The 18,594-nt window shown below is 42.2% G+C and overlaps 1 protein-coding gene across 2 annotated transcripts; it reads right to left on the bottom strand.

Annotated features, from left to right (window-relative positions):
• Nucleotides 1–201: 201 nt before the first annotated feature.
• Nucleotides 202–18,209, bottom strand: LOC139376294 (nuclear receptor ROR-beta-like). 2 transcript variants are annotated; one of them, XM_071118667.1, is made up of 9 exons: nt 17,819–18,209; nt 7,277–7,362; nt 6,914–7,055; nt 6,250–6,768; nt 6,007–6,134; nt 5,772–5,904; nt 3,439–3,546; nt 2,875–3,098; nt 202–2,461 (listed from the first exon to the last, which is right to left on the bottom strand). In XM_071118667.1, exons 1-9 carry the CDS (start codon nt 17,823–17,825, stop codon nt 2,297–2,299), a joined length of 1,512 nt encoding a protein of 503 aa, XP_070974768.1. In that variant the 5' UTR covers nt 17,826–18,209; the 3' UTR covers nt 202–2,296. The 2 variants fall into 2 exon arrangements, with proteins under 2 accessions (XP_070974768.1, XP_070974769.1); XM_071118668.1 differs by lacking the exon at nt 17,819–18,209 and adding an exon at nt 7,716–7,980.
• Between the last annotated feature and the right edge of the window lie 385 nt (nt 18,210–18,594).

Below are 18,594 nucleotides of genomic sequence, written 5' to 3'. Positions count from 1 at the left end.
GGTTACTACATGGATTCCTTGTGTTATTCCATAGTTTTGATGTCTTCAATATTATTTTACAATGTAGAAAATAGTACAAATAAAGAAAAAACCTTGAATGAATAGGTGTGTCCAAACTTTTGACTGGTACTGTATATGTAGCCTACATGCAGTTGAAGTCGGAAGTTTATATACACCTTAGCCAAATACATTTTAACTCAGTTTTTCACAATTCCTGACATTTAATCCAAGTAAAAATTCCCTGTCTTAGGTCAGTTAGGATCACCACTTTATTTTAAGAATGTGAAATGTCAGAATAATAGTTGAATGATTTATTTCAGCTTTTATTTCTTTCATCACATTCCCAGTGGGTCAGAAGTTTACATGCACTCAATTAGTATTTGGTAGCATTGCCTTTAAATAGTTTAACTTGGGTCAAGCATTTTGAGTAGCCTTCCACAAGCTTCACACAATAAGTTGGATGAATTTTGGCCAATTCCTCCTGACAGAGCTGGTTTAACCGAGTCAGGTTTGTAGGCCTCCTTGCTCACACACACCTTTTCAGTTCTGCCTACACATTTTCTATAGGATTGAAGTCAGGGCTTTGTGATGGCCACTCCAATACCTTGACTTTGTTGTCCTTAAGCCATTTTGCCACAACTTTGGAAGTATGCTTGGGGTCATTGTCCATTTGGAAGACCCATTTGCAACCATGCTTTAACTTCCTGACTGTTGTCTTGAGATGTTGCTTCAATATATCCACATAATTTTCCTGCCTCATGATGCCATCTATTTTGTGAAGTGCACCAGTCCCTCTTGCAGCAAGCACCCCCACAACATGATGCCGCCACCCCCGTGCTTCACAGTTGGGATGGTGTTCTTTGGCTTGCAAGCCCCCCCTTTTTCCTCCAAACATAACGATGGTCATTATGGCCAAACAGTTCTATTTTTGTTTCATCAGACCAGAGGACATTTCTCCAAAAAGTACAATCTTTGTCTCAATGTGCAGTTACAAACCGTAGTCTGGCTTTTTTATGGCAGTTTTGGAGCAGTGGCTTCTTCCTTGCTGAGCAGCCTTTCAGGTTATGTCGATATAGGACTCATTTTACTGTTGATATAGACACTTTTGTACCTGTTTGTTTCCTCCAGCATCTTCACAAGGTCCTTTGCTGTTGTTCTGGGATTGATTTGCACTTTTCACACCAAAGTACGTTCATCTCTAGGAGACAGACAGTGTCTCCTTCCTGAACGGTATGATGGCTGCATGGTCCCATGGTGTTTATACTTGCATACTATTGTTTGTACAGATGAACGTGGTACCTTCAGGCGTTTGGAAATTGATCCCAAAAATGAACCAGACTTCTGGAGGCCTTTTTTTAGGTCTTGGCTGATTTCTTTTGATTTTCCCATGATGTCAAGCAAAGAGGCACTGAGTTTGAAGGTAGGCCTTTAAATACATCCACAGGTACACCTCCAATTGACTCAAATGATGTCAATTAGCCTATCCGAAGCTTATAAAGCCATGACATCATTTTCTGGAATTTTCCAAGCTGTTTAAAGGCACAGTCAACATAGTGTATGTAAACTTCTGACCCACTGGAATTGTGATACAGTGAATTATAAGTGAAATAATCTGTCTGTAAACAATTGTTGGAAAAATTACTTGTATCATGCACAAAGTAGATGTCCTAACTGACTTGCCAAAACTATAGTTTGTTTTCAAGTATTTTGTGGAGTGGTTGAAAAACTATTTTTAATGACTCCAACCTAAGTGTATATAAACTTCCGACTTCAACTGTATATGGTACCGCCAAGAACTGTCTGTGGGACTACAAATGAATGAACCCTGGGTATGTTGAGTAGAACCAAAGAATTACAACGATTCTAAATTGAACAGTCGAACTGAAGCAGGGTGTTAGTATTTACATTTGGTGTGGGGCTCTAGCTGGTGCATTGGTGCTTGTCAGTGAGGTACATTCATGACAGGGTTGGGGAGCATTGAACAAATATGTTCTAATGTTAAATGATCTATGTGCATACTGTAGAATATGCATATTGCCCATTAGTTTGTCCAAAGTGCTACGGTACAAAAGGACCATGAAGGTGAAGTCTGTAGTGTAAGATGTATGGCCTGCTGGGATAGTGGTGGACTAACACAACAGGATGCTGGGAGACTGAGTATTTTAAGTCCTGGATTGTCTCGTTAACAGCTGGTTATTTCTGAGGTCACTATTTATATCCCTCACTTATTCATTCTCTCCTTTCACTTCCCTACCTCCATACTTATTTCTCTAACACATTCACTCCATCTTTCTCTCTAGGAGTTGTTTGTAGAGTCGGGGGGAGAGATCTCACTCCCGAACACTTCCCGGTAGAGTGGTGGAAAGCTGTATGCGGTCTCGGGGTGGACCAGACGAAAGAACTCCAGCTTGTCGATGTGGAGATTACAGATGGACTTCATTATCGGCAGCTTGGATACCATCTACAGAGGGGACACATCAGGATCAGTCAGGAAAACACAATCAATATTTGTGGACTTGGTGTGACAGAATGGGAAAAATCTGGAGAATGCATGAAATGTGTATGTACTTAAGCTACGCTAAAATGGGATAGATCCGGTCTACAGCACTAGACTGGTTAACTGTTTTGTCTTTGTTAGATTTAAAGAATGCCAGCATGTCTACAGCACAAGATTGTTCAGCCCATAAGGCCCTATAAAATGTGCATATGCAGCTGTTTGGGATATTCTGGAAGGGATCGTATCATAAAGTTCTTGGAGAGGAGACATATGCTACACCAGTAACTCCAATATGGTGGATCTCAGCTAATGACAACTGGGCCATGACTAGAGACTGTGGGGTATGTTATGGTGCTGTGGAGTGTGCTAGGCCTGACCTGGTCTAGCTTCTCGTCGGCAGCCCCGCTCATGTGCAGACTGTGTTGCAGAGCCAGGTAGACCTTCGCCTGTAGCTTCTGGACCTTCTGGCTGTCGGCTAACCATGGTCGGTCTGGAGACAGCAAGCAAGCGGCACTGAACAGAGCCATCTCCTCATCGGTCAGCTGCAGGCGGGAGAGCCCTTTTGCCAGGTCAAACACGGCACTGACCAGGTCATCGCAACCTTCATAGAAATATCACAATATTAGATATCCAGACACCATGTTGAGTTTCCATTGAATTGTATGAGTTAGCCTCACCTACTATCCCAATCTCGCGAGCTTACATAAAGAGCAGCGGTCAGGCTGGTCTTTGATCAGGCTAATTTGCAGTAGCTAACAGTATCAATCAAATGTTATATATAAAGCCATTTTTACATCATCCGATGTCACAAAGTGCTATACAGAAACTCAGCCTAAAACCCCAAACAGAAAGCAATGCAGATGTAGAAGCACGGTGGCTAGGAAAACCCTATACATTATACTGTATCGCAGAAAGAGTAGCCTATTAATAAAGACACTTACCGAGGGCTTTGAAGAGCTGAGCAGAGGCAAATTTGCCATTAAAGAACATGGTGTTGGTGGTGGCGTTAAATGCCCTGCACATCCTAATCAGCAGCACCTCCAGACAGCCTGCAATGGTAACCATAGAGAGCCACAGAGATGGAGGAAGAGGAGGGAGGGGAAGACAGAGAAGACAGAAAATGCTCCAACATGCAAAAACACACAATGAAAAGTAAATATTTCAGATTGGAGGACAGCAGATGTAAGGCATTTGAACATTTAGAAAATCAGCAGGGTAGGATGGATTTGTCAAAAGGGGTTTCAAACATTTACAAATGGTATAATATGGAGTATTGTAAAATAAATGTGTTTGTGTGTTGCAGATATAATGATAAATTATATACAGAAATGTAGGTTCCAGAGATGGTTAAATGGTCAGAGCAGTCATGTGTGGTTTGTAAAAAAACAAACCAATACAAATAAAAGGAGCACAAAAGGAAGAAGGTGGGAGAAAAGAAGTACAAGAGCCAAAGTTAGCAAGATAAAGCATTTCTTCTCTCACATTACAGAAATGTTCATGTGGTGCTATGGTACATGGTTTGAAATAATGGTTGCTTGCATATGTAAGTGTGTGTGAGAGAGAGTGTGCATGTCACACAGAAACAATTATCTGTGTAAACATGCCCACCTGGTTTTGCGTATCATTGTGTCTATGTCCTGTAAGAACTGAAGTGATTTGAGCAGTCAAGTTAATGTGCATATACACTGCTCAAAAAAATAAAGGGAACACTTAAACAACACAATGTAACTCCAAGTCAATCACACTTCTGTGAAATCAAACTGTCCACTTAGGAAGCAACACTGATTGACAATAAATTTCACGTGCTGTTGTGCAAATGGAATAGACAACAGGTGGAAATTATAGGCAATTAGCAAGACACCCCCAATAAAGGAGTGGTTCTGCAGGTGGTGACCACAGACCACTTCTCAGTTCCTATGCTTCCTGGCTGATGTTTTGGTCACTTTTGAATGCTGGCGGTGCTTTCACTCTAGTGGTAGCATGAGACGGAGTCTACAACCCACACAAGTGGCTCAGATAGTGCAGCTCATCCAGGATGACACATTGCGAGCTGTGGCAAGAAGGTTTGCTGTGTCTGTCAGCGTAGTGTCCAGAGCATGGAGGCGCTACCAGGAGACAGGCCAGTACATCAGGAGACATGGAGGAGGCCATAGGAGGGCAACAACCCCGCAGCAGGACCGCTACCTCCGCCTTTGTGCAAGGAGGAGCAGGAGGAGCACTGCCAGAGCCCTGCAAAATGACCTCCAGCAGGCCACAAATGTGCATGTGTCTGCTCAAATGGTCAGAAACAGACTCCATGAGGGTGGTATGAGGGCCCGACGTCCACAGGTGGGGGTTGTGCTTACAGCCCAACACCGTGCAGGACGTTTGGCATTTGCCAGAGAACACAGAGATTGGCAAATTCGCCACTGGCGCCCTGTGCTCTTCACAGATGAAAGCAGGTTCACACTGAGCACATGTGACAGACGTGACAGAGTCTGTAGATGCCGTGGAGAATGTTCTGCTGCCTGCAACATCCTCCACAACATGACCGGTTTGGTGGTGGGTCAGTCATGGTGTGGGGTGGCATTTCTTTGGGGGGCCGCACAGCCCTCCATGTGCTCGCCAGAGGTAGCCTGACTGCCATTAGGTACAGAGATGAGATCCTCAGACCCCTTGTGAGACCATATGCTGGTGCGGTTGACCCTGGGTTCCTCCTAATGCAAGACAATGCTAGACCTCATGTGGCTGAAGTGTGTCAGCAGTTCCTGCAAGAAGAAGGCATTGATGCTATGGACTGGCCCACCCGTTCCCCAGACCTGAATCCAATTGAGCACATCTGGGACATCATATCTCGCTCCATCCACCAACGCCACGTTGCACCACAGACTGTCCAGGAGTTGGCGGATGCTTTAGTCCAGGTCTGGGAGGAGATCCCTCAGGAGACCATCCGCCACCTCATCAGGAGCATGCTGATGTTGTAGGGAGGTCATACAGGCACGTGGAGGCCACACACACTACTGAGCCTCATTTTGACTTGTTTTAAGGACATTATATCAAAGTTGGATCAGCCTGTAGTGTGGTTTTCCACTTTAATTGAGTGTGACTCCAAATCCAGACCTCCATGGGTTGATAAATTTGATTTCCATTGATAATTTTTGTGTGATTTTGTTGTCAGCACATTCAATTATGTAAAGAAAAAAGTATTTAATAAGAATATTTCATTCATTCAGATCTAGGATGTGTTATTTTAGTGTTCCCTTTATTTTTTTGAGCAGTGTATATAGGTACTGACCTGCTTTGAGCAGAATGATCTGGTCATTCTGACACAGGTCCATGAAGCCTGTAATGCGTTTGGCAAACTCCACCACGTACTGGATGGAATTGGTGATGTGGTGGGTACATTGCTGCCACACAGACTCTGCAGACTGCGAGAAAGAGATAAATAATAATTTAATACGACGGTAATGCAATATTATACTACGTATTGTGATGGTGAGTGCAATGTGTGTGAGTGTGTGTGTATTCACCTCGCACTGGAAGTTGCGAGTCTCCTCAGGTGAGTACTGCATCCGATTGTATGTCAGCCTCTTCAGTTCGTCAGAGCTGTACTGACTCGTCTCCAAGTGGGACTTGACCACACTCTGGGTGATACGCTCTGAAACAACACAGGCACACTTATGAATACAAGACCACTACAGACAACATGTTTACTTGATACTAGGAAACTTTGTTGGTTATGTTGGTTATAGCAATAGTAATAGATTTCTTACCTATATCCATGAGAGTGCAGTCATCAGGCAGTGTCTCTAGCAGTGTGGCGTGTGTGTGTGCCAGGAGCACGTGTGTGTGCGACAACATCTGGTACTCGTGTTTGATCCCATTGGCGTCGGTGACATCCAGTAGATTTTGCTGGGGAGAATTCTGATTGGACGAAATGGGCGATGATGATGATGGTGATGAAGAATTGGAGGTGTTCCCAGTGCTTCCGCCGTGGTCTTCTTGCAGCTCCAGGCTGCAGTACTCGTGGGCCTCCTGTGGGGTCAAGGGGAGGTCAAACAGTTTGGGGAGCGCTGCGATGTCATCCAGGTCACTCAGGGTGGAGCTGGAGCCCCCGCTGCTGTAGGAGCGACTGAGCTCCCCTTGCCTGTCCTCCTTGCTTTCTCCCCCAGCCACGTCTTCCCTGGACAGTGACAGACCCTGGTTCAGACACTCCTGGTTCTTCTGATGCTTCTGAACCTCAGCGTACAGGCTGTCGCGCTGCTTCTTAGACATACGGCCAAACTTCACCGCTGGATGGAGACAAGCGACGGGGAAGAATATAAGTTCATGTCTGTGTGGATTGGAAATAACTGTTGTATAATGCTGTCATGAGTTCTCCTCTGGGTTAGAATACTTGCACATGTGTGTGTGTGTGTGTGAGTTAGAGAGACTCACCGTCCCGGCTCATGCCTAACACCAGACACTTCTGCAGTCTGCAGTGTTGGCAGCGGTTGCGGCTGGTTCGGTCAATAAGACAGTTCCTCTGGCGGGAACACGAGTACATGGCATTGTTCTGCTGGCTGCGGCGGAAGAACCCCTACACAAAGAAACACAATGGAATGAGTCAAATGATTGCATAATGGATATAATTCCAGCATCATAAACCTAGATGTTATAGCATGGATGTATTACATCACTGATGACAACAAAGGATATTTTATATTGCAGCTTGTCTTGGTTTTACATTGTTAAGACAGTCAGTCTCCCATTACCTATTTTGTGATGTGGTGAAGTGGAAAAATTATAGTACTAGCTCACCTTGCAGCCTTCACAGGTAATAACTCCATAGTGGATTCCTGAGGACTTGTCCCCACAGATCTTGCAGGGTATTACTTCTATTTGAGCTGCAGAGACAGAGAGAGAGAGAGTACATATTGAAAAAAGTAAGTTATCAAAACCTAATGAGAATGCAGAAAAATAATAATTTCCTGCCAAGTCTACAGCTAGTAGATCTCAAAATAAGGATAGGAAATTTGACTGATACAGCCTACACACACACTCCTCTCACTATTGAATAACACCCCCGCTGAGGCCAATCTCTCTTGGGGCACGGCCAAGAAGAGTTTGTATCAAAACCAGATGTGATTGCATAAGGTGTTGCAAACGTTCACACATACATTATAGACACTCTGCAAGACTAGCATTGGCTTCGAGTCAGAGGAATATTGGCGTTTGCAACCGGTTAACAGGTTTCCACCTGGCATGTGGCTATGGTTAGCACAGTGTGAAGGGAGAGTTGGTGAAAGTGTAAGGCAGGCTGTCAGTTTGGCTCTGCCTTGCATGCTCTCAGTGTAGCAACAGCAGACAAAGGCATTCAAATGGGAAAATATTGACTTGAAATCATGGTGCATCTACTGTAGGTAACTGCCAAAATAAAGGAAACACTAGAGTAAATGGGGGATACAAAGTATATTGAAAGGTGTTTCCATGCAGGTGTGGTTCCTGAGTTAATATAGAAATTAACATCTCTTCATGCTTAGGGTCATGAATAAAAATGCAGAGTTGCCCGTTATTTTGGCTACCATGGCTAGAAGAAGAGATCTCAGTGACTTTAAAAGAGGGGTTTTAAAGGGGCATAGGTGGTTTAAAGGGTGTATGTGTGTCTCAATCACCATATATGACCATATATGAACCCAAGGGGTGCCTGAGACAGTGTTTTCCCAACGCCATATTAAGACATTTATTGTTGGTGTTACGGAGTAAGTTTAACCTCGCTTCTCATTCGTCGCCAAACCCACTGACTCCTGGTCATCTATAAGTCTTTGCTAGGCAAAGCCCCGCCTTATCTCAGCTCACTGGTCACCATAGCAGCACCCACCCATAGCACGTGCTCCAGCAGTCACCCCCAAAGCCAATTACTGCTTTGGCCGCCTTTCCTTCCCGTTCTCTCCTGCCAATGACTGGAACGAACTTCAAAAATTACTGAAGCTGGAGACTCATATCTCCCTCACTAACTTTAAGCATCAGCTGTCAGAGCAGATCACAGATCACTGCATATAGCCCATCTGTAAATAGCCCATCCAACTACCTCATCCCCATACTGCTATTAATTTATTTTGCTCTTTTGCACTCCAGTATCTCTACTTGCACATTCATCTTCTACACATCTATCACTCCAGTGTTAAATTGCTATAATGTCATTATTTTGCCACTATGGCCTATTTATTGCCTTACCTCCCTTATTCTACCTCATTTGCACACACTGTATATATACTTTTTCTATTGTATTATTGACTGTATTCCATTCCATTGTTTATTCCATGTGTAACTCTGTGTTGTTGTTTGTGTCGCACTGCTTTGCTTTATCTTGGCCATGTCGCAGTTGTAAATGAGAACTTGTTCTCAACTAGCCTACCTGGTTAAATAAAGGTAAAAAAAAGTTTACAAGCACAGTAATAATTCAATATTAACCTGACTATGGAAGTATGCAGATTATGCAATAGTCATGTAAACACCTTACACTGCTTATCTTAATTCTGCTTAAGGTCAAAATCGAAGTAAGCATACACCAATTAAAACACCTGGTTTCCTGAGCAATCTTTGGAATTATTAGGACATGTAAATGCCTTAAACCGGCATTCCAGCGGTGTATTTGATCTGCGTACGTGCCAGCACCAGCCAAGCGAGCCTCCCTCATTATCGTGAATGGACTGAGTTCGGAACTGAACGTATGCGTCTTAAAGGTCGTTTTCACAGACAAACTGTACATGTCCCAGCTCAGAATCAAATACGCTTCCCAAAAATAACATGGTCGCTGTAGTAGAACCTTTATTTCCATTGCCGATTTTCTGCATTTATCGGGTAGCCTGATTTCAGATGTGTCCATGTAAACGGGATTATTAGAGAAATGCTTCTTCTTGCAAAGCATGTAAACGTTTTAATTGAACTATTATATTAATCTGACTATACGCAATAATCGTATTATTGTGTGCCTGTAACTGGACTCAATGTTTCCTTTATTTTGGCAGTTACCTGTATGTGCTACATTTCATACAAATACAGTTGCACCCCAGACAGATTGATCCAGCAAAGAGAAATAGTACAACTCAAAGTAAACAGTGCAATAAAAGGAGCGGGCGGATGATTTGACTGAAATGTTTTGCACCTGAACTTGGCCCGAGTGCCTCTAAAGTTGTCTCTCTGACTGTGCACCCAGTGAAGTGAAAGAGACAGAAATAGACAGAGTCATGTGTCAGAAACCTCAGTCCCCTCTAACACACTCTCCCACTCTCTCCCTTCACATACACGGGGCCCATATGATATGAGAGGCTAAAATGGAGGGCAGTACGTGAAGAAGAAAAACATGTTTCCTTTTAAAGACAGAGCCGGTCAGCTGTATTAGTTCACCACAGCCACAGAACTAAACAGAGACAAAAACAACTAACTTATGAATGTGACATGCTAACATTACTCAATCTGTCAGTCTATTTTATTTTTGTGCTATATAAAGAGAGAACAAATGTGTGTTATTCATAAAGCATGGGCTCTTTAGTCTTCCAAGAGGCAGACATACGGAAAATCACTTTACACTGTAATTGAATGCATTATTATTGTGGCATTGCATGTAGGAAAATGTCCATTTAAATGTGTTTTTTAAACTGGGAAATTCTGCTGTCCTCTCTAAGTAATAACTCACATACACAGAGCGACTGAGGCAGCTGCAGGCATGCAATGGAAAAAAAAGTGGCTCCTTCTCTCTTCCCCCCTCTGCACTCTCTTTTCTCTCCAAACCCCCGCTCGCTCCCCCTCCCTTTCCTCTCGATTATATAACTCTCATCTGCAAGCATTCCATGAACACACTCATTCAGGGAGGTCACTCTAGCAACGCAACCGCTCTGCCTACTCTGTCGCTACAGCTCCCATTGGCTGAGGAGCGGGCAGGGCCTGTCTGGGGTTGGTTGTGTGGGATATCACTTAGGCGCGGTTGCCTGCCAGACTATTCTGTCCCACTGACACACATTCTCTGTGTAGCGGGCATTTATGGATGAAGATCGTCATGAAAATATATTAACCGTCGTACGTTTTTTTTTGTGTTTGGTAAGAACAGCTGACTGAAGAAGACAGGATGGCCGGGCATCTGTGCGGTTGAGTCCGTTTCTGCTGTAACATGGACTCTACAACGTCATTAAACTTTGTTGCTCCTCGCTGAAACAAGAAAAGTATTATAGCAAACGAGTCTATGGCTGCCTAGGGAACGCCCCCCCCCCCCCCCCCCCCCCCTACTCTCGCTGACATGGAGCTTCTGCTTCAAGTATTGATATTCTTGTCCCCAGCTTGAGGGAAGGCAGCGGCCAGAATAACACACAGCAAATGTGTGATCGGAATTTTAACTCTCAGTGTTAAATTAAACACTTTTAGTAATTATATGTGACCCAAAGTCTTGATAAACTAACACACCAAGAGTGTTGGGTCCCTAACGCCATGGGTGTTGAAAATTCCAAATTAATTTAACTTTTTATTAGAGCTGATGCCATTACACTTTCTCAGTGTTAACACCTGTGGTGTTACATTAACTTGTTTTGGGGTGTTGTTTTAACACTGTAGGGTGCCTTATTTTCATATTTATTTCCCAGGGTTTCTTTTGAGTGAATTTTAGAGGTACCAGTACCATCCATGACTGTTTGCTAGTGACAGAGACATGGTTGTTGCGTTCAATGACTTAAGTTCTGTAGCCTTTACCAATTGAGTGCCTAAGATAATATAAATATTTAATTATTTATGACAATAGAACACTTTTTTTTTTTTTTTTTACAATAACACATTTCAACAGCCTAGTATTACCCTAACACACTGGTCAAAACCTCCTGGTTTGCAGGTCATTTCAACAAGTCATATAATGCTGGCTTGCAAAGTGTTATATAGTTCCTGTTGGAATCCAGCCAGAGTTAGGATATCCAACAATTGGAACTTTTAATCACCCGCAATCTGCAGTTAGAATGACTGCCAAGGTAGGGAAGATCAATAAATGAGACTACCTAAACCATCTAAACTGGCAGAACCAACTCAATAACAGGTGAAATAAGTCAAATAATTTACTGATTGGATTAGTTTAGGAAAATGCATGTTATTTATCTTTGTGTAGTATAAAATCAACTAATCCACCAATGTGCATGCAGAATCATAGATATTAAAACAAACTATCCTAAAAAGCAACCTGCAACAAAACATCCTGGGAAACACGATAATTAGGCCCCTCCCATGTCTTTTTCAGTCGAGTAACACCACCAGCTGATTAACACTTCATTCATTCACCGCAGGTGGCGTCAATTTAAATCCCACTGGTGTTAACCCCACTAGAATCAACACTCAGATGTAACTCACAATACTTTTTTTTTTTACCTTAACACCGAGATTTTAACACCCACAAATTTGCTATGCACAGACCCCCATTTCGTGACATCATCATTCAGTTCTGCAGTTGACTCCTGACCTGGGCTTCCACACCAACCCCTCCAATCCCCTTTAACCTCTGACCTATCCTCCTGGAGAGCAACCACAACATAGTAAAATGTAACTGAACTAGTTACATAACAAAGAAATGTGAATCGGCGTCCCCAGTTTGTTTCAGTCGTAGAGGCCAAACTAACACAAGGTTAAAGTTTTTGCACAGAAGTTTCCATGTTCAAAATGACTCATTCTAACCCTAAACTCAACGCAGATATCTCAGAGAAAGACAAAGTTTCAAAGTGGTAACATTATAGGTCTATTTTCTCACAAGGCACCCAAACCAGGTATCTCGCAAACAATCAAATCAAATTGTATTAGTCAGATGCGCCGAATACAACAGGTGTAGTAGACCTTACAGTGAGCCCCTAACCAACAGTGCAGTTTAAAAAAAATACGGATAGAATAAAAGATAAAAGTAACAAGCAATTAAAGAGCAGCAGTAAAAAATAACAATGTATACAAGGGGGGCCGGTACAGAGTCAATGTGCCGGTACAGAGTCAATGTGCGGGGGCACCGGTTAGTTGAGGTAGTATGTACAGTTGAAGTCGGAAGTCTACATACACCTTAGCCAAATACATTTAAATTCAGTTTTTCACAATTCCTGACATTTAATCCTAGTAAAAATTCCCTGTCTAGGTCAGTTAGGATTACCACTTTATTTTAAGAATGTGAAATGTCAGAATAATAGTAGAGAGAATGATTTATTTAAGCTTTTATTTATTTCATCACATTCCCAGTGGGTCAGAAGTTTACATACACTCAATTAGTATTTGGTAGCATTGCCTTTAAATTGTTGGGTCAAACGTTTCAGGTAGCCTTCCACAAGCTTCACACAATAAGTTGGGTGAATTTTGGCCCTTTCCTCCTGACAGAGCTGGTGTAACCAAGTCAGGTTTGTAGGCCTCCTTGCTCGCACACGCTTTTTCAGTTCTGCCCACACATTTTCTATAGGATTGAGGTCTGGGCTTTGTGATGGCCACTCCAATACCTTGACTTTGTTGTCCTTAAGCCATTTTGCCACAACTTTGGAAGTATGCTTGGGATCATTGTTCATTTGGAAGACCCATTTGCGATCAAGTTTTAACTTCCTGACTGATGTCTTGAGGTTTTGCTTCAATATATCCACATAATTTTCATGCCTCATGATGCCATCTATTTTGTGAAGTGCACCAGTCCCTCCTGCAGCAAAGCACCCCCACAACATGATGCTGCCACCCCCGTGCTTCAGTTGGGATGGTGTTCTTCGGCTTGCAAGCCTCCCCTTTTTCCTCCAAACATAACAATGGTCATTATGGCCAAGCAATTCTATTTCTGTTTCATCAGACCAGAGGACATTTCTCCAAAAAGTACAATCTTTGTTCCCATGTGCAGTTGCAAACCGTAGTCTGGATTTTTTTATGGAGGTTTTGGAGCAATGGCTTCTTCCTTGCTGAGCGGCCTTTCAGGTTATGTTGATATAGGACTCATTTTATATGACTTGTTTTACTGTTGATATAGATACTTTTGTACCTGTTTCCTCCAGCATCTTCACAATGTCCTTTGCTGTTGTTCTGGGATTGATTTGCACTTTTCGCACCAAAGTTCGTTCATCTCTAGGAGACAGAACGCGCCTCCTTCCTGAGCGGTATGATGGCTGCATGGTCCCATGGTGTTTATAGTTGCGTACTATTGTTTGTACAGATGAACGTGGTACCTTCAGGCATTTGGAAATTGCTCCCAAGGATGAACCAGACTTGTGGAGGTCTACAGTTTAAGACTCCAGTCTTATGGCTTAGGGGTAGAAGCTGTTCAGAAGCTATTTGGACCTAGACTTGGTGCTCCGGTACTGCTTGCCGTGTGTTAGCAGAGAGAACAGTCTATGACTAGGGCGGCTGGAGTCTGACAATTTTTAGGGCTTTCCTCTGACATGCCTGGTGTAGGTCCTGGATGGCAGGAAGCTTGGCCCCAGTGATGTACTGGGCCGTTCGCACAACCCTCTGTAGTGCCTTGTGGTCAGAGGCCGAGCAGTTGACATACCAGGCAGTGATGCAACCAGTGGTGCAGCTGTAGAAACTTTTGCGGATCTGAGGACCCATGCCAAAACTTTTCAGTCTCCTGAGGGGGAATAGGTTTTGTTGTACTAAAAAGAGAATAAAACTAGCTACCTCTGTCTGTTTATCAGTCACAGCCTAAGCACGTAACTGTGTTCTCTACTAGAGGCTAATTCAATAGCTTTATGGCTCTGGTCTCTAACCCTTATCCTTTCTTGGAATCTTACATGGAACATGTGGGGGTAATTTTATTGTGTCAGTTAGTCAGTGTTATCAAGCTGTCATTGTGTCAGCGGGCCAGTAAACTCAGATGTATTGGATGCACTTTACCCAACCAGCCTTCTGGAACACGACTCCTACCACTTTTTCTAGGCTAACATAACATGGCACATATCGGCAGTTGTTGCCACATACAAGGCCCCTCTAGTCAAGTCCCTTAGGTGATTGTTGTCTGTTGTTTCCGACAAGGTGAAGGACATAGTGTAAAAGTTCATTTCCCAACTGAGGTCATTTTCCTATTATGAACTTTTCGCTTTGTAGCTCACAGAGTTGCTTACTGTCAATCTGGTGAAGCGAGATCACCATGATGATGATGATGATGATAATAATAATAATAAAGTACAGTGAGTATTTCTTTGTACTCAAATGGCTCTTACCCCTAACTGTACCTTCCCACTTACAAAACAAACGCTTATTTCCACTTTGGCTGTGAAATAAGTATTTGCATTTCATTGTCTGACATGGAATGCAAATATAACTATATATATATATATATATATATATATATATATATATATATATATATATATATATATATGTATTCTGAGGTGTCAAAACCTGTGTGTTAGTGATAGCTTTTAATGACGTTTCAAAGAGTTAGCGTATACATTTCGATATCCTACCAGATGTAGAACCACCCTCTACAGGCCAAAACAATCTCCCTCCCTCCCCAAGCAGATTAGGAACAGAGTAGCCTCTGTGCCAAAAACCCTCATTCCAAACAAACACTAAATACTGTAATTCAACAATATAAATATATATATGCTTTATATGCTACAATAGCAATATGTTTATCAGTCTTACAATGTATTGTTACATTATTGTGACAACAACAGACAGTAGGCTAGCCTATCTTGTAATTGTAACAAGCCTTGTATGCCTTTTGATTGCAGTAACGTTGCAATTTTAGAGGCAACATCGTGAGAAGATAGGCAGCAACAAAAGTAGCAGTAGCATTGCAGTAAGTATGAACCTTTTTTATCATCTTTCTGTTCGTTGATTTTGTCAACCATGTCAACTACTACATCCATTCCAGGAGCTAAAGAAAATGTATCTATAGCCTGCTGCCTGAGTTCAACTTCGTTGCATTCGAGATGCCCCAGGCAAGGCTCTGCAACCAACCAACTGTTTTCGTCCTTTGCTGATCCTTCCCTCTGTCTAAGCCACTCCCTCCTCTCTCTCGCCCCCGCCCTCCTGAATGCCGTATTCGCTCGGTGACATAGGTCACGTTCTCCTGCTCAGACGTTGAATGCGTCAACCAAATGTTGTGTCACGTCGACATGTTCCTTTGCCCGTTTCTGACATGTCAGATCTTACAACACCTAGATAGGTATTTTTAGTATCAGCTAACCACATTAGGGATGATTATTTTACATAATTTCACAATTCAAGTAATATCATAACATTTTTACAGATATCTGCATGATCAAACTTGTATTTATTTATTTTTAAACTTTGTTTAAACTTGCTGTGCAACCTGTGCGACTCAGGAGAAAGAGTGCGCTCTACAGCAGAGCGGGCAGGGGCCGGTGGTGTGTGACATAGGAGGAAGAGATAGACAAACTTGTAGGAGGAAGTTAGATAGACAAACTTGTAAATGCTATAGGTTATCATCCCAATCTGGCAGTCCCTGTCTTTACTGCATCAAATCGATGTAAAGAAGCTAGCTAAGATGGCTAGATGATAGCCTACCTGTCGTTTGCTCATTGTAGCCTACACCTTCTCATTTAGCTAATTGAATTATGTAATTTGAATTCAATTTTTCATTGAATAAAGATCTCCTACTTCACGTTGCTACACATGGTACCTCTGACTGTGGTGCCAACAACAGGCTACACGCGTGACATGTACGGTCTTTTCGGGCGACGCACGTCAAAAAACGACATTCAAAAGTTTGTTTTATTAAATTAATATTTTCTAATGTCATGGTCTATCCTTCTGTGTAGCAATGTCACAGATATTCGAACACTAACGTCAGTTCGGATATTTGAATAACCGTGCCCATCCCTAAACCACATCATCATTACGTGGCACGCAACTAGAACCATTGATTGATGCATGCAACATATGAGCAGGGGAACGCGACCAATTAGGTCAGTGGAACAGCCAACATTCTCTCCCTCCACACAGTCGGCCATGCTGGCACCACCATCACAACAACATGCCGAAATCAATTCATTTTAGATGAATTAACCCACTGAACACCACACATGAACAATATTACACACTGAGTGTACACAATATTAGGAACATTTCCTAATATTGATTTGCACCCACTTTTGCCCTCAGAACAGCCTTAATTCGTTGGGTCATGGACTACAAGGTGTCGAAAGCGTTCCACAGGGATGCTGGCCCATGTTGACTCCACTGCTTCCCACAGTTTTGTCGAGTTGGCTGGATGTCCTTTGGGTGGTGGACCATTCTTGACACACAGAAAACTGTTGAACGTGAAAAACCCAGCAGTGTTGCAGTTCTTGACACACTCAAACCAGTGCGCCTGGCACATAGAAAGGCACTTAATTATTGTCTTGCCCATTCACCCTCTGAATGGCACAAATACACATTCCATGTCTCAATTGTCTCAAGGCTTAAAAATCCTTCTTTAACCTGTCTCCTCCCCTTCATCTACACTGATTGAAGTGGATTTAACAGGAGATATCATAGCTTCACCTGGTCAGTCTGTCATGGAAAGTGCAGGTGTGCCTAAGGTTTTGAACACTCAGTGCAATTCTGGTTTCATTAACATGGATTTATAGCACCGTTTGTGCTCAGGATGGCTATTCTGGCAAAGATATAAAAATAAAATGCCATAAATATGCCAGTATGATTTACAAATGTAATTGTTTGATTTATAGCCAACTAATTTTAGTCCTGCTATTCCAATTGAATATTGTTTTGATCACATGTGTAGCCTATTTTAGAACCTGTAGTGCACATTTTTACCAGTGTGCACCTCCTATCGACTCGTTGCATCACCCAATATGGATCCCCAGGCACATTTTACAGACAGAGTCCCAGGTGGAATCAACCTGATTATTATGACATTAATGCAAAAAGTCAAATCATAGGCTTTTAAAACAAAACACATAGGCTATTTACAACCATATGGTCTCAATCCTGAATTAAATGCAACATTGTTCAAATATTGAACCAAAACATTTTATGATGAATATAAGCATTTTCACTAGTTCTCTGTCAGACAGAAAAACTCTCTCCAGTCTATACACCAACAGCCAGGACGCCCATTCACAGCGGCAGTGGCGCACCTGGCAAAACTAGCCAGATAAACCAGTCAGGCACAACAGCATGAGATTAACATCATACGCACTTCGAAAAGAAAGCAGTTACACTGTTAATTACACAGTTAGGCCTACAGTAACTTACATTTCAAAAGCGTTTTATACGTTGTTTCATATTGAAATGACCATCGTATACTTTGCAATGTCACATATATATACTATGTTTATTAACAATAGTATTTGTGACATAGTAAGGTATACGATGGCCATTTGAATATGAATGATAGCCTAATAATAAATGTACCTCTCATGTTGAATATGATCGTTTCTGGATCAATGAATTGGACTTCATGTGATGTGTAACAGAATAAAAATATATGTCCAACTGTTGAAAGACAAGCATTTGCTGGCACGTAAAATAAAACGTATTTAGCCTGACGAACTAGATATATATATATATATATATATATATATATATATATATTAAACAAGGCAAAAATCCGCGAGTGCTTCCTTATCGTTCGACAAAGTCTTGCAATGGTGAATCAAATACAAAGCAAATCGACTGTTCAAGTTGAATTGTGTCCTGTTTGTCTCGATGCACTATTTCGGTAACTTTTTACAAAATGCTCCCACGGTGGTTTAGCTTGCAAGCAAGGTCCCAAATACTCTACCTCCCCTTTTTCGTTCGGACTGCCTTTCACTCTGTCTACCCTGCTAACCTACTTTTCGACGCGTGGACTGGACTCTCATATGATCTCACACTCCAGATAGCTCCTCTTCGCGGCCGCGCGTACGCGGGATCGAGTTTTAAGGAAAATCAGATCTACTGGCAATAACAAACAACAATTAACGCTTTAACTCTAATTTAGAGTAACGTGGGTTTGAAAATATCGTTTTTTGGGGGTAGTTTTTCACAAATCAATATTTTTTGCAAGGCATGGACATAACACTATGGGCTATTACACCCTTTTTGTATTGAGGTGGATAGGCCATATCGAAGAACAATGGGCATTAATGATAATAAAAACTCAGAGCTTTGTGTTGCAATGATTACTAATGATTACTTCGGATTTATGT

This window comes from Oncorhynchus clarkii, chromosome 20 (assembly GCF_045791955.1).
Source record: "Oncorhynchus clarkii lewisi isolate Uvic-CL-2024 chromosome 20, UVic_Ocla_1.0, whole genome shotgun sequence".
NCBI lineage: Eukaryota > Metazoa > Chordata > Actinopteri > Salmoniformes > Salmonidae > Oncorhynchus > Oncorhynchus clarkii.
The sequence above is the reverse complement of the archived record's forward strand: the minus strand, read 5'-3'. Positions and strand labels throughout refer to the sequence as shown.

What these genes read in the sequence shown, in the direction of transcription:
- LOC139376294 (XM_071118668.1), bottom strand. Translation starts at nt 7,869, where the DNA reads ATGCACCATGATTTCAAGTCAATATTTTCCCATTTGAATGCCTTTGTC. An exon ending in TAACCATAGCCACATGCCAG is followed by an intron (nt 7,363 to 7,715) that starts GTGGAAACCTGT and finishes CTGTCTCTGCAG; the next exon opens with CTCAAATAGAAGTAATACCC. An exon ending in CTGCACTCTCATGGATATAG is followed by an intron (nt 6,135 to 6,249) that starts GTAAGAAATCTA and finishes GTGTTGTTTCAG; the next exon opens with AGCGTATCACCCAGAGTGTG.